The sequence below is a fragment of the Anneissia japonica genome, unplaced genomic scaffold (assembly GCF_011630105.1).
Source record: "Anneissia japonica isolate Jap-2015-1 unplaced genomic scaffold, ASM1163010v1 scaffold12138_len13863_cov90, whole genome shotgun sequence".
NCBI classification, from domain to species: Eukaryota; Metazoa; Echinodermata; class Crinoidea; order Comatulida; family Comatulidae; genus Anneissia; species Anneissia japonica.
This window is the reverse complement of record NW_022691188.1, coordinates 1-13,849: the sequence shown is the minus strand read 5'-3', so window position 1 is coordinate 13,849 and position 13,849 is coordinate 1. Positions and strand designations below refer to the sequence as shown.

At 38.3% G+C, this 13,849-nt stretch overlaps 1 protein-coding gene across 1 annotated transcript; it reads left to right on the top strand.

Moving 5' to 3' along the window:
- Positions 1 to 7,079: 7,079 nt before the first annotated feature.
- LOC117099979 lies at positions 7,080 to 13,728 on the top strand (the record flags this gene model as incomplete). The annotated part of the gene is made up of 4 exons (XM_033239506.1): positions 7,080 to 7,108; positions 9,133 to 9,219; positions 9,594 to 9,680; positions 13,551 to 13,728. Coding segments are annotated over exons 2-4 (335 nt in total), but the record flags the coding sequence as incomplete, so codon positions are not given.
- Between the last annotated feature and the right edge of the window lie 121 nt (positions 13,729 to 13,849).

Sequence of the window (13,849 nt, the reverse complement as noted above, 5' to 3'; positions counted from 1 at the left end):
CTCATATCCGAATAACACTTGCAGTACACGCTGCTACTAGGGGATCGAATTCATCACTAGTCACCAAGCGCAAGCTCGGTGGTCTAGTGGTTAAGACATCAGGCTAGATACCTGGAGGTCGTGGGTGCGATTCCCACCCGAATCACTTGCGAATTTTTTCGCTAGTATTTGGGGACGTACTGAGTATTCAGTACGATTACACGTCAGGTAGGGCAAAAAATCTCTCCCATGATAATTTCCTGACGCAAACTCATATCCGAATTGTTCATATTGTTATTATAATTAGTTTTCATGTTATGCCTTTTTATTAATATTATTTAATATTATTTTTTATTAATGCTGGTTTTATTACAGTATTGTAAATGAAAGAAGAGCAACAAGGGCAACGAGTTAAAACACTTTAAGTTTGGCATAGTTTGACTTTGCATTCAAATTTCTTTTGGTAATTATTTCGTAAATATACAGTAAAATTGGGGCCGAGTTAACTTGGGGCCGAGTTGACTACTTGGGGCCGAGTTGACATGGGGCCGAGTTGACTTGGGCCCGAGTTGACTCTGGGACCAAGTTGACTGGGGCAGAGTTGACCTGCTTCCCTGTTCCGCAACCTATGGATCGCTGGCGTCCCAATATTTGGGTCGCGAAGAAATTTTGATGGGTCCATTTGATGGAAATGGAGAGTCCACTTTTAAACGTCTAGGAGGGGTTAGATGGCATTTGAGTTACAATACTGATTTTAAAGTAGGCCTAAATCATTATGTTCATTATGCATGCTGCAAAAATGGTTTATTATTTAAATGTGATGGAGAAGCTTACTAGTGGATAAGACTATTTTCAGGTTATTTCAGGTCAAAGGTTATTTAAAGTCAAACGCTGGAAAACATGATATAATGTAATGGTACATGTAGTTAGCAATGTTTGAATAATCTCTAAATTTCAAAATAGTCGTCATATTATATTTTGCAATAATCATAGTTACGGAAGATATATTTATAAAATATATTTTCCGAAAATGACATAACCTTGGACACATAATATACTCCTCCTAGAACCTTTGACCTTTAGCCCCTCCCAGACCTTTATAAAAAATGACTCTTCCACTGTTTTTGTTGTTCGCACGCCTTCTAAATCAAACGCTCAAAATATGCTTCTGTCACAAAATGAGCGGTTTGGCCATTTTGGGTCTTACGTCCTACATTCGAAATTAAAAGGAAATTATTACATTTATGGGGGAAGAGGTCATGTTTTGTTGTTAAATTTGTGGGCGTTATCACATTAGTATGTGATGATCGTTATTACATTTGTGGGCGCTGTTTATACATTTGTGGGCGCTGGTTGTACATGTGTAGGCATTATTACATTTGTGGCGGTGTGTTGTTATACATTTGTGGGCGTTATTACATTTTTGGGCGTTTTCTCATTTGTGGGTTCAACAACCCTCCATTTGTGAAAGTCCCTCCCAGGGCCCCCTCTATTTATAATTTTTGGATCCGCTTCTGATCACTACCATCTACTACTAATAATAGGCACATTACGCAAGAGGACGAGGAGCCGTCGACAACGGAAATTCGGGGTAAGCGCCCTATTGTTTACTGTGGTCTTCACGCTCTGATGAGCACAGAACCACCGTCCACCCGTTTCCCGTCCTGTTGCGTGAAGTGCCTACTACTACCACCACCACTACTACTACTGCTAGAGCTGCTGCTGCCGTTGCTGCTGCTGCTGCTGCTACTACTACCTACTACTACTACCACCACCACCACCACCACCACTACAACTACTACTACTGATGCTGCTGCTGCTCTGCTACAACTACTGCTATTCAATGGCGGACCATAGGGTAAATTGCAGGGTATGCTAAGTATTGGCTTATCTAGGAAGTGCAAGAGACGGGCACGCCCACGCCCCCTAAAATACTCTCCCATTCCCCAGTTGTGCCCCCGCCCACAAGTCATGCTCAAGTAGTTCCCCCGATCCCCCACTTTACCTTCCCATTCCCATCATCTCATCTATTTCAAGACCCCTACGCCACTGATGCTAGGCCTGCTAGTAGGAAAAGTTCGTAAGCCTACAATACAGAATCAGATTTGTGTTCTATAGTCAAAATATAAGTGTCTTTTATTTTTTATACCGGCATGGTTACAGTATCTTCTCTTCAAAAGAATTTTAACAGAGTTCAACTCCAATAATAATAATAATTCAAAGTTTCTTCTATTCCGGTCATATATATGCAAATTTATTTAAACTTTAATCATTGAGATTAGGCCTGTAGCTGAACAAATGGCGGATGAGCTCCTCGGATGGAGTCAACGGCCAACCATTAATTAGTTTAAGGAATAGGAGTAATTTAGTCTCATTGTTAATATTGTTATTATGATTATTATTTTTTATTTTTTTTTATTGTTATTATTTTATTGTTATTTGGATTTTCTCAGTTGGCCTATATTATTTCTTTGTAAAGTGCATAGGGGCAATGTGCAATATGCGCTATATAAATATAACATTATTATTATTATTATTATCCAGAGGTTGCTATTCTTTAAACATTTTCAACCCCTTCCCCCAGCTAGAGCCCTGTCTCTTATACACATCTGTAATGAACTTAGCCCCCCCCCCCCAGATATCCGAGAGCCGCCACTGTTACCAAAGTAGGCCAAACATAGAAAAACTTTGCTATTCTACTAACAACAACTGCTACCAGGCCCGTATCCAGGGGGGTTTTTATGGTTCGGGAGAACCCCATTTTCTAGCAAATCCCCCTCTTTTCTGGCGAACCCCCTCTTCAAATTTCCCAAATAAGTCCTCCAACCCAACTAATGGACAGCAGACCCACCCAAACAAAGACCTTTTCAAACATATCTGCTTTTATAGCATTATTTAGACCCATACATCTTGCTTTGGGGGTTTCGCCGACCCCCACCGTGGCTTCGACCGTGTACCTCAAGCCCAGAAAACCCCCTTTGGAAGAACCTGGCTACTACTACTGCTGAACCTACTAATACTGCTGCTCCTACTGCTCATCCCCCTATTTAAGGGGGCCATTCCCCTTGGTCAATGTTCATCCCATGTAAACATCAAAGTTATAATTAAATATGGAAAATATAACAAATGAACAACCAATATATTTTAAAAAATTATATAGCACTTATATGCTTAATACAACCTCGACTAAATACATCACTTTCACGAGTGAGAAATCTGCTCCTAACACCAGAAAATAACCGTATGTTGTCTGAGGAAGTTTTTACTTCGAGTAATTGTGTGTAGTCATCTGCTCTCTATTGTATTCCTGGGATGTTTTAAAATATTTCGTGAATATCTATTATAATTATCTAGATAAACCATGGACCTATTAATAAACCAATGCAATTAGATATTCCAATCCTCAAAATGTGGCCGGAATAATCTCCCATCCTTGTATTGGTTGCATACATTGCTGTATGCACAAAAATCAGTCTAGCATTTTCGAAAGAAACGCTCATTAAATAATAATAATTAAAAAAAAACATTAAATTTTTCCAAACAAAATAGCTATTTCTTCATGATTAAAATAAAGTGATGTGTATTAAAATACTGTCCAAGTATTCCCTTTGGAAAACCGTGTTCAATTCAGGAATCTGGTGTTACTACATTCTTATTTTTAAGGTAAATTAAGACACAAAAAACTATTATAAGTGTAAGGGGCCCCCGAAGCCAGAGCAGTTTTTGTGTTTAATGGGTCTATATAATGTTAAAAAAGCAGTTATGTTTTGAAAAAGATCTATGTAATAAAAAGGTGGTAATATAATAAAATTAGAAAAAAATTTCTGAGAATTGGCATGTTTAAATCACACCGAAAGATATAAAAAAAAACCTCATCGCATAATCAATATCAATATACTCAACACATTTATTATTATAAAACAAAAAAAAAGCTATTCTTCTTCTTCCTCCTCTTCCTCTTCCTATTCTTCTTCTTCTTCTACTACTTCTTGACGACTCTCATTTTGTATACTGAAAATAATAGTACTATTTTATTATATGGCTAAAAAAGCAAAAATATTGTCATTACTACTGACAGGGCCTTGGGTAAATTAAGTCGGAGCCTAACATATAGCATCGTTATTCAATACGTCATCTGACTAAAAAAAACTAAACTTTAATACAATTATTTGTTATGTACTAGGCCTAACTGGAAATTATTATTTTAAGACTTAAACCTAATACATACTGATTAACTAGAAATTGCAAATTGCAAAGTGAAGTGCTGCGAAGTAAAACTGCATAAAATGTTCTTCGAACAAAATTATTTATGCGAGTCAAGTGAAAATAATGAATAATAAAAATCTAACAAATAATATGAGACACAACCCATTGTCTATATTAGAACAGCGTTGGTACCGTGTACAATAGTGTTTTGCTGCAGTGACATCTCGCTGCTGGCGACTCGCTGCTGCTGGCGATGACTCGCTGCTGGCGAATCGATCTGCGCATGTGTATAAAATGGTATTTATTTCCGAAAATACTATGCCAGTCTACAACAAGCGTCGCCTAAATGTAATAATTAGCACGTTGAAATAGGCTAGTAAATAATTTTAACTGGGTTCGTAAATAATATTGGCCTCAAAATATTGTGGCTGAGACATGAGCCGATTAAACGTAGAAATAGGAAACCTAGAAATATAGTAAAATCGCTGAATAGTACTCCAGCGTCGCTACATGCGGACGTTGGTACGAGTAGGTTAGTCTACAAACGTCGCCTGAAGTAATTAATTTTACACGGCAGAACGAAAGAAGGAAACTCCACTTTTCAGTTGTCTTAGGCGCAGGTTTTTTGACAAACAATGACCTTTCAGAGGTCAAATTGCTGTCAAGAATATGAATTGGCTGCTTCGCAGCAATAATAGCTGAATATTTATAGTTTACCAAATGAAATATGATTTATATGCATCTTTAGAAATACAATTTCTACAATATTAATCTTGTTTTTATATAGATAAATGTTCAATAACTTCTATCTTCATACAAAAAAAAAAAAAAAAAAAAAACGAAATTAAGTGCGTCTATTTTCATTCTAATCAATAGCGTTTGTAAACGTGCACTGGTCACGTCATCGTCGAATCCGAGGACTTTCGACCTGCCTAGGTCCCAGGCCAACAAATAATAATTAACAAAATGTATTTTTTCTTTTAAATATAGGCCTATGACGCATCCTGTACATGCATTTCAACTTTTACAATGGAAGCCTAGACCTAGTACCTGTAGTACGTCCTACTGTACTTAGGCCTAGGCCTACACTAATTTGTTGTCGTCGGGGTATAATTCTGTCTCTCAATGAATGAGGAGCGAACCCAGCTAATCAACATTTAGGCTAGGGTAATTGATTTTGAAATCAATAACCCACCTTAAAGGACTATATCTCCTAACTTCTGAAGCTAAATATTCTATGATTGTAGGCTTGTATCGCAGGCTACAATTTAAAAACTGGTGACCAAATAATGAATTAGGTGCTAAGTTTTGATTTAATGCTAGGTATTAGTTAAAAACAGACATTCCGTCCGAGTGGGACTCATTAACAAATTCGAGGGGGTTCGCTATAAAAGGGGGGTTCACCAGAACCATAACCCCCCTCCCACCGGCTACGGGCCTGAGCTGCCATTACGGGATAGGTCTATATTCGCTAACAATATACATTATTATTGCTAGCTAGCAGCTCAGTTTATGTATATTTATAAACAAATTATTAGAAATCGAAAAGATTTAATATAACAATAGAGGAATTCAAGTAACTTTCATCCAGTGTTTGGAAAATCTTAACAGATTGTTTTACTTATGGCCGATGGGAAACAGTTAACTACTTTCACACTTTAACACATTGACAATGGCGGCGAAAGCATCTGGGGGGTTGGGAAATGAAGGGCAAGGTATGATTTTTTTTGGGAGTGGGAGGGCAAGTTTCCCGACGAGAGCAAAGTGAGCGTCGTCGGGTGTCAATTAAAATGTTTCGAAAGTGTTCCCTGCGTAGTGCCGCAACTGCACATTAAAAGGAAATAAAAGAAGCACTAGGCATGATTCGTATCATATTGATTTTTATTTCATAATACTACTGGTAATAGTTCAACTGAAATTCTCACTGGGAACATCTCCCTCTATCCACGATCGAGAGAAGAATTTTACTGATGTGTGTTAGCCAGATTTTCGTACATTTCACAAAATATAGGAAATATATATATATTTTTTAATGGTGAGGCAGCTAAAATGTGTGAGGGAGGTGACAAGAACTAGTATTTTTTTTTACTTGGTCTTATATGTTGTTAGTGAAAATATTAGGGAATATTGTTTTAGAAAAGTGATCTTTCTTAATTTACTCCATAAATTGTAAGGAATTTGTTTTACTGCCGTATAACCTGCATTCCTGGGAAAATGGTCACTAATTCGGACCAACGGGCCTTCGGACCAATGGACCTTCGAACCAAAGACCCTTCGGACTAACGGGCCTTCGGACCAAAGACCCTCCGGACCAATGGGCCTTCGAGCTAAACACCTTTCGGACCAAAGGTACGCACCCGCCATTACACCCATACATTTTTTCATCTCAGCCCAGCCCCAAGTGTAATATTTTGATATTGAAGTGTCAGAATTTCCAGCAATTCAGACTGCTCCATCCTTACGTTTTTTTTTTGCCTCATCCTCCAGCCATGGTGGGTCTGAGGTAGGTGTTAACACGTCTGGTACCTCAGTCAAAATGAACATTTTTTAAAATTATTATGATTCTGTGTATATTTCATTCAAATATACATAAAAAAAAATTACACATAAACATTAAGATATATACAAATATAACAGAAATATTTTCTAACATAAAAATATATATAAAATGAAAGAATGAATAAATGAATGATTTATTGATTGATTAATTGATTAATCTATTTATTGATCGATCAATAAAAAAAAAAATAAATTAAAATAAATATTTTAAGTCTGAGAATGCAATTTCTGGGATTGTAGTGTTGTTACATCATAGATGTTTTTTCGCCATAATAATATAAATATAATAATAATAATAACAAAAAAATAACAATTACATTTTTTTGTGTTTGCAGTTGCTGCTGTAAGCTGCATAAGGAGAATGGTAAGTTGACTTTAATTTATATAAGAATAGTAATAATCTTGTAAGATTAATGATATTATGATAATAATGATTAAATACTTTATTGTGCTGTTTCTTATTGGCACACCACGATATTTGATTTTTTTTCTCATTCTTATTACAGTAAATAGGCCTTATGTATACATACATAAAAAATTGAGTACTTGCATAGGCCTACGTATTATTTTTACATGAATCGATAAATCCCAAAAAGATAGGGGGTCCGGGTTTCCCCCGGAAAAATTTCGATTTCTAGATGGCGGGAAAATGAGCTTTCCCGACTTCTGAATTGTCTTTTAATGACTTTTAGGTTCATAAAAATTCAAAGTTTTCCCTTCTTGAATTTTTCAAATTCGTACTTAATGTGTGTATACATACATAAAAAAATGAGTAGTTGCATACCGGTACGTACTTGTTTCCATGAATTGATAAATCCCAAAAAGAAATATGGGGTCCGGGGTTCTCCCACCCCCAGAAAATTTTGATTCCCAGATGGCAGGAAATGAGCTTTCCCGACTTCTGAAGTGCCTCTTGATGACTTTTAAGTTCTTCAAAATTCAAGGTTTTTCCCCCTCTTGAAAACGAATCAATGAACTCCAAAGAGAAAGGTGGTTTCGGGTTGTCCCCATAGAATGTGTCGAATAGCCCACGACCAACTAACAACCAAAGCCAGCAACATAGATCTGCTATACCAGCACCCTGAGGACAACCTTTATTTGGGTAAGAAACATTCTTCCTGTAATTTTCCAGACAGTAAGGTTGCTTATGAACAACAGAAAAATCACGTCAATCATGTAAAAAGGAAAGGATTTAGAGGCAGACGCCCAAGGTACAAAGAAACTGCTTTATAGTATGTCCAAATCCTAACAAAAGCAGAAGAAATGACAAACTAATATACTGTAGTCTAAAGAGCAACACAGGGGGAGTTATCACCGGAATAAATGGAAGAATGGAACTAATCTATGATTTGACCTATGATCGATGATATGTTAGCAAACTTTATGAAAGACTACTAGAAAGAAGATTAAGATCGCATTCGGAAAGTGTCCTCTCGGAAACCCAGTGTGGTTTTAGACCCGGGAGAGGAACTGTGGACCAGATCGCCGCCTTAAAACTATTCTTGGAGAAAAGCTGGGAATATGACATTGATCAGCACATCTGCTTTCTAGATCTGGAGAAAGGCTTTGACAGAGTCCCAAGGGAGAATGTGGAAGGTGATCGATGAGATTGGGGTCAGCAGTTTACTATTCAAGGCAATCAACACATCGAAATCAAAGCAACACTGCCCTTGGAGGTACAAAATACTTTCCGTCAACACCGGTTAAGTCAAAGAAGTGTCCTCTCACCCCGTCTGTTCATCCTTTATCTCAACCAGGTCATAACAAATTTAATTATTAAGTTACAAAGCAGAATAGTTCGGTTATGCTGACGACATTGCACAGACTGGGGAGAGCATTGCTAGACTAAAAAGAATCATGAACCAGTGGGACAGTGAGTTAACCAGGTTTTAGCTGTCTAGGCAACAAGCTCTTATCCAACAACTTGATAAAAGAATTAAATAACAGCATTGCCAAGTTTACAAAAAATCTGATGGCATTATACCCCTTCTATAAGAAAGGAAAATCCCAAAGAATGTGAAAGTACGCATTATAATTAAATTACCCTTACAGGACTACATTCGTTGAGAGCTATGCTACACGATGTATTATTATGTCCTTTATTCGAACACTGTATTTACCTTTCTTTGATGATTTATATATGATTTAACAGTGTTAACGGCTACCTTGATATATTATATGCACCTATTTGTTTCTAGCCGTACCTATTGTGTAATGGAGTGTATCTGGTGGTATTTGAATCTGTTCAACCATGAAGCCTCCGTGGTCTACTGGTTATGACACTCGCCTTGAAAATCTGATCAGAAAGGCGACGACGACAACAACGACGACAGCAACAACAATAAGATGATAATGAAATGAAAATACTAACTAATCAATTTTTATCAGGAAAGTGTAGGTACCGCATGGTCAATGACAATACGGCTTGCTCGGGTACAGGTCAATCTAATGGGATGCCATGTTTTTCCATGCCTAGTAAGTTTTTAAAAATTTATTTTTTTACTATCACGTTATTAGTTTAGCACCTCAATTGACTGACTTACTGGCGATCTTTGAATAATGACCAATAGCATTTACTCGCAATTTTTTAAAGAAATGTTTTGATTTAAATTGTATTATTTTTTGTTACTGATATTGATAGTACCATTGCCGTTACCGTTATCCTTATCATCATCATCACCATCATTTTAATTATCATTATCACAATATTTATTATTATTAATATTATTATTATTAGTGTTGTTTTTATATTTATTTTTATCTTGAAGTTGTTTTTTTTAAAATAATAGGTAGGGCAATTACACACCAAGCAAAACAATTAAATATCGAATATTTTTTTTAATGTTTAGTGATAACACCGGTATGTACGTGCTGTATAAATTGTAGTAAAGATATGGGCCGATGCATGAATGAAAGTTATAGTACAGCCATGCCTGGTAAGTAGGTACAGTATTTATTTAAGGAGCGGTCGATGTCCTCCTGAAGATTCATTGAGCAATACGTATTCATGCGATTTATAGAATAATAATAATGGCATATATGTTGAAGCTTGCGGTACACCACGTGGGTAGTTCTGAAAAGAACTGTTGTAGTTGAGAAAGTCTCGACGTTTCGATTTAGATGCTTCAATCGTCTTTAGGAGAATACTATCTGCAGAAATTCCAAACAGAGAAATACTTATATGTTGGGTAGAGAGGCTGGTTGTGATTGGATGGACAAACTGACCAATGAGAAGAACGCTTAAACAAAGGCATGGTTCCAGTGGCGGGAAAGGGTGGGAATGACCAAAACAAAGGCATAGTTCCAGAGTGGCGGGAAAGGGAATGAGAACGACCAAAAACAAAGGCATAGTTCCAGTAAGGCGGAAAAAAAGAGAAATGGTCGGGCTGCTTAGAACTAGGCCCGATTAAACATTGACAGCCAAATATCGCTTATAATAACAAATCCGATATCTTGATGTAGGCTACAGTATTGTGTTTGTGGATTTCTATGGCTTCTCTTGTCTTTCTGGAGTGCCACGATGGTACAGTGGCTATTAGTTCGGCTTTGTTCCAATGTACACGGTGTTTTTGACTGTGGGAGTGCATGACTATGGACGATTTTTGTTGTTCCCCTCTCCTGGTATGGCCTTGGTGTTCCTTGAGCCTAGTACTGAGATCTCGTCCTGTTTCACCAATGTAAACCTTTCCACATTCGCACAGGATCCGATAAATTTCTGGCTGACTCTGTGCTGGTAGTTTATCCTTGTATGGTAAGCATACAGAGTTTCTCGATTCCGCATTATCTCGCCTATTGCTGGGTTTGGGTGTAGCAATGTCTCTCGTGTGATAACCATTCCGATTTATCGCTTCCTTAACATGTTGCACTTCTTTCTGGGTGAAGTTGTGGTCGCTGATGTACTATGTGCTCTTCCGATGAGTGTGCTACAAACTCCCTTCTTGGTGGACGGATGGTGAAAGGAGCGTTTGTTTAGATATCTGTCGGTGTGTGTTGGTTTTCGATAGACTGCATGTGACAAAAAGTCCCTGTTTCCTGTCTGGTTACCAAAACATCAAGAAAAGGTAAAGAGCGATTGTGTTCCTCATCCATGGTAAACGTGATTGCTTTGTGCTGAGAATTCAGGTGATCTAGAAAACCATCTAAGTAAACCTTACTGTGTTGCCAAATGATGAATGTGTCATCGACGTATCGCAGCCAGAGATCAGATCTGTTCTTTCTTGGAAAGTGTGATCCTACTGTAGACGGTGTGTGGCTATTAGACAAGCCTCCTTGACCGGTACGTTTGTGAATAGTGATTTGATGTCAAAGCTAACAAGAGTATCTGTAGATTCAAGGTAAACATCCCGGATGGTCTTCACAAAGTGTTGAAAGTTGGTTACATGATGACCAGTATTGCCTACCAGTGGATACAGTATCCTGACAATATACTTGGCGTGAGGGTAGGTTGGTGATCCTCGCGAAGAAACGATGGGCCGTAGTAGGCCTACTGAGCGACATTCATGATGACCGTTGCATTGCCCTTGTCCGCTGGTAAAATATGGATAGTGGGGTCAGCACGAAGACTTTTTAATGCATTTCGTTCAATCTTGGTGATGTTGGATTTCGGCCTTATATTCTAGCGAAGTAGTTGAGAAATCTGCATACGGTCAGTTTATCCATCCAATCACCAACCAGACTCTCTACCCAACATATAAGTATTTCTCTGTTTGGAAATTCTGCAGATATTATTCTCCTAAAGACGATTGAAGCATCTCAATCGAAACGTCGAGACTTTCTCAACTACAAAAGTTCTTTTCAGAACTACCTACGTGGTGTACCGCAAGCTTCAACATATATGTTATTACTTCGCCATGCAAAGCTCCAAACAATACTAATAATGGTCGTGATAGCGCCATCTACCCAGTTGCATAAAAAAGATATTGGAGCTTGTCATTGTTAATTAGTTGTTTAATCTACTTAGAAAAACACATTTTCATGTATATTTATTTCCCTATTCTTGAATTGAATTTGTATTATTGTGTTTGTCAATACTATGACCAAATATAGAAACTGAACGTCCGTCGGGGAAATCCTGGCGCCGCCACTGGCGTGGTCTACAGTAGCTTGTAGTACAATAACTTTCCTCTCCCCTATAAGGTTCCTTTCGTGTCTGAGATACCCAATAAACTGGTACCAACTGTTATCATCTGTCAGGCCTCCCCCCCCCCCGGGGGAAAAAACCACAATTCGTCTGGGAGAAAAAAATATATGTACATTGTACATAACAATATACTCTAAAATCGATTAAATAAGCCCTTGAAACCCCTAAATTGTGATATTTTCGGGGGCTACTGGACCACTTTCGAAAGGTTTTTAGTGACGCCCGACCACGCCCACTTTTTCTCATCGGAGACATCAGCCCCCCCTCCCCCGTCGGGGACCTTGGACCCTCCGTCGGGGAAATCCTGGCGCCGCCACTGGCGTGGTCTACAGTACTGTAGCTTGTAGTACAAAAACTTTCCTCTCCCCTATAAGGTTCCTTTCGTGTCTGAGATACCCAATAAACTGGTACCAACTGTTATCATCTGTCTAAGGGGTAATATGACCTGAACACCTGGGTAACCTCCTACTCGTCTCGAAAGATTTCCTGGGTTCTTTATAGTGCACATGAGCCAATTATGTTATACTGGGCCTGTGGTCCTTACCCAAGAAGACTTGTTCCACGTACCACCGTAACCTTAAGAAAGTGTGCCGCTCGAACCAGCGCCAATATTTTGGCTGTAGGTTGCGGTGCCTCTGCCTTAATCGCTTGGCTTTTCGACTCGACAATCCGGGTTTGATAGCCAGTTTTGGCAATTTTAAGAGGCGAATCCAGAGAAAAATCTGGGTAAGGGCCATGTGAGGTGGAAAGCCCAGAGCGGGGGTGGGGTGGTTTTTAATATTTTGTCTAAAAATGCTTAGCCCCCGTAGCCCAGGATCCGTCCCTGATATTCTGTTCACTCGCCAATTCTTCTTTAACGTCCAAAACATATATAATTTTGTATATGCCCATATTTTAGTCTTCACCAATTAAATCGAAGTCTGGACCTTTTTTGATTCTGTACACTTCTGGACCACGAAAGCGCTGTGGAGAATCCAAGCACCAGTAGAATCTGAAGAGATTCAATTTTATTGTGTCTGACGTCGTAATTGTAACTGCACTTTTAAATATAGCATGTGATAGACGGTCAGCTAGAGATCAATAAAATACACCGTATTCTCTGTATTTTAGCAAACTCGATTTCAAACAAAATACTTGAAAACATTATTGTGATTTTAAGGCTTGTTGAAGAAACCTAGAAACATCATCACAGTGTTGTCTATATTGACTATGGCAGAATTGTCAGCAATAGCTGACAGTGTGGACACAGTATGGACATTGCATTACACTGTGTTCACACCATGTCCACACTGTGTCCGTACACTGTTAGTATACATTCTGTGTACGCAAGGTATAAACCTTGTCAATTCCGCCTTAATGAATATAGATATTCAACAGTGTATAAATACAGTCTTTCATTTTTTAAGGGGGTACTTTCTTTAAATCCATATCCAGACTATCAAAATGTGAAATGCCTAAATATGTCTATGGTTTCTTCGCAGGACGACCATATAGGCACACCATGACAGTTTTTTTGGTCAAAGAAATGTTATAGTTTTGACAAAGCTTAATAAATAACAACACAACTTCACATTCTATGGCTCATAATGGTCAACGCATAAAAAGTGCATTAACACGTAAAGTGGAATGCGCAATCTGTAATGCATCATATTTTATTATTGCATAGGAATGGATAACCCAACTTCACAGCCAAAATATCTTACTACTACTACTACTACTACTACTAGCTCAGACAGCTCTCCGGCCGTTACTGTTGTGGTGGTGTCGTCTTGTGTGGTCATCGCGGTGATAGCCATTCTCATCACAGCTTGTTATTGGATTGACAAAAAACACAAAGGAAATGGGTAAACATAATACTGCTACTACTGCTACTGCTACTACTAATGCTAGCTACTGCTACTGTCACTGCCACTGCTACTGCCACTGCCACTGCCACTGCCACTGCTACCGCTACTACTACTACTA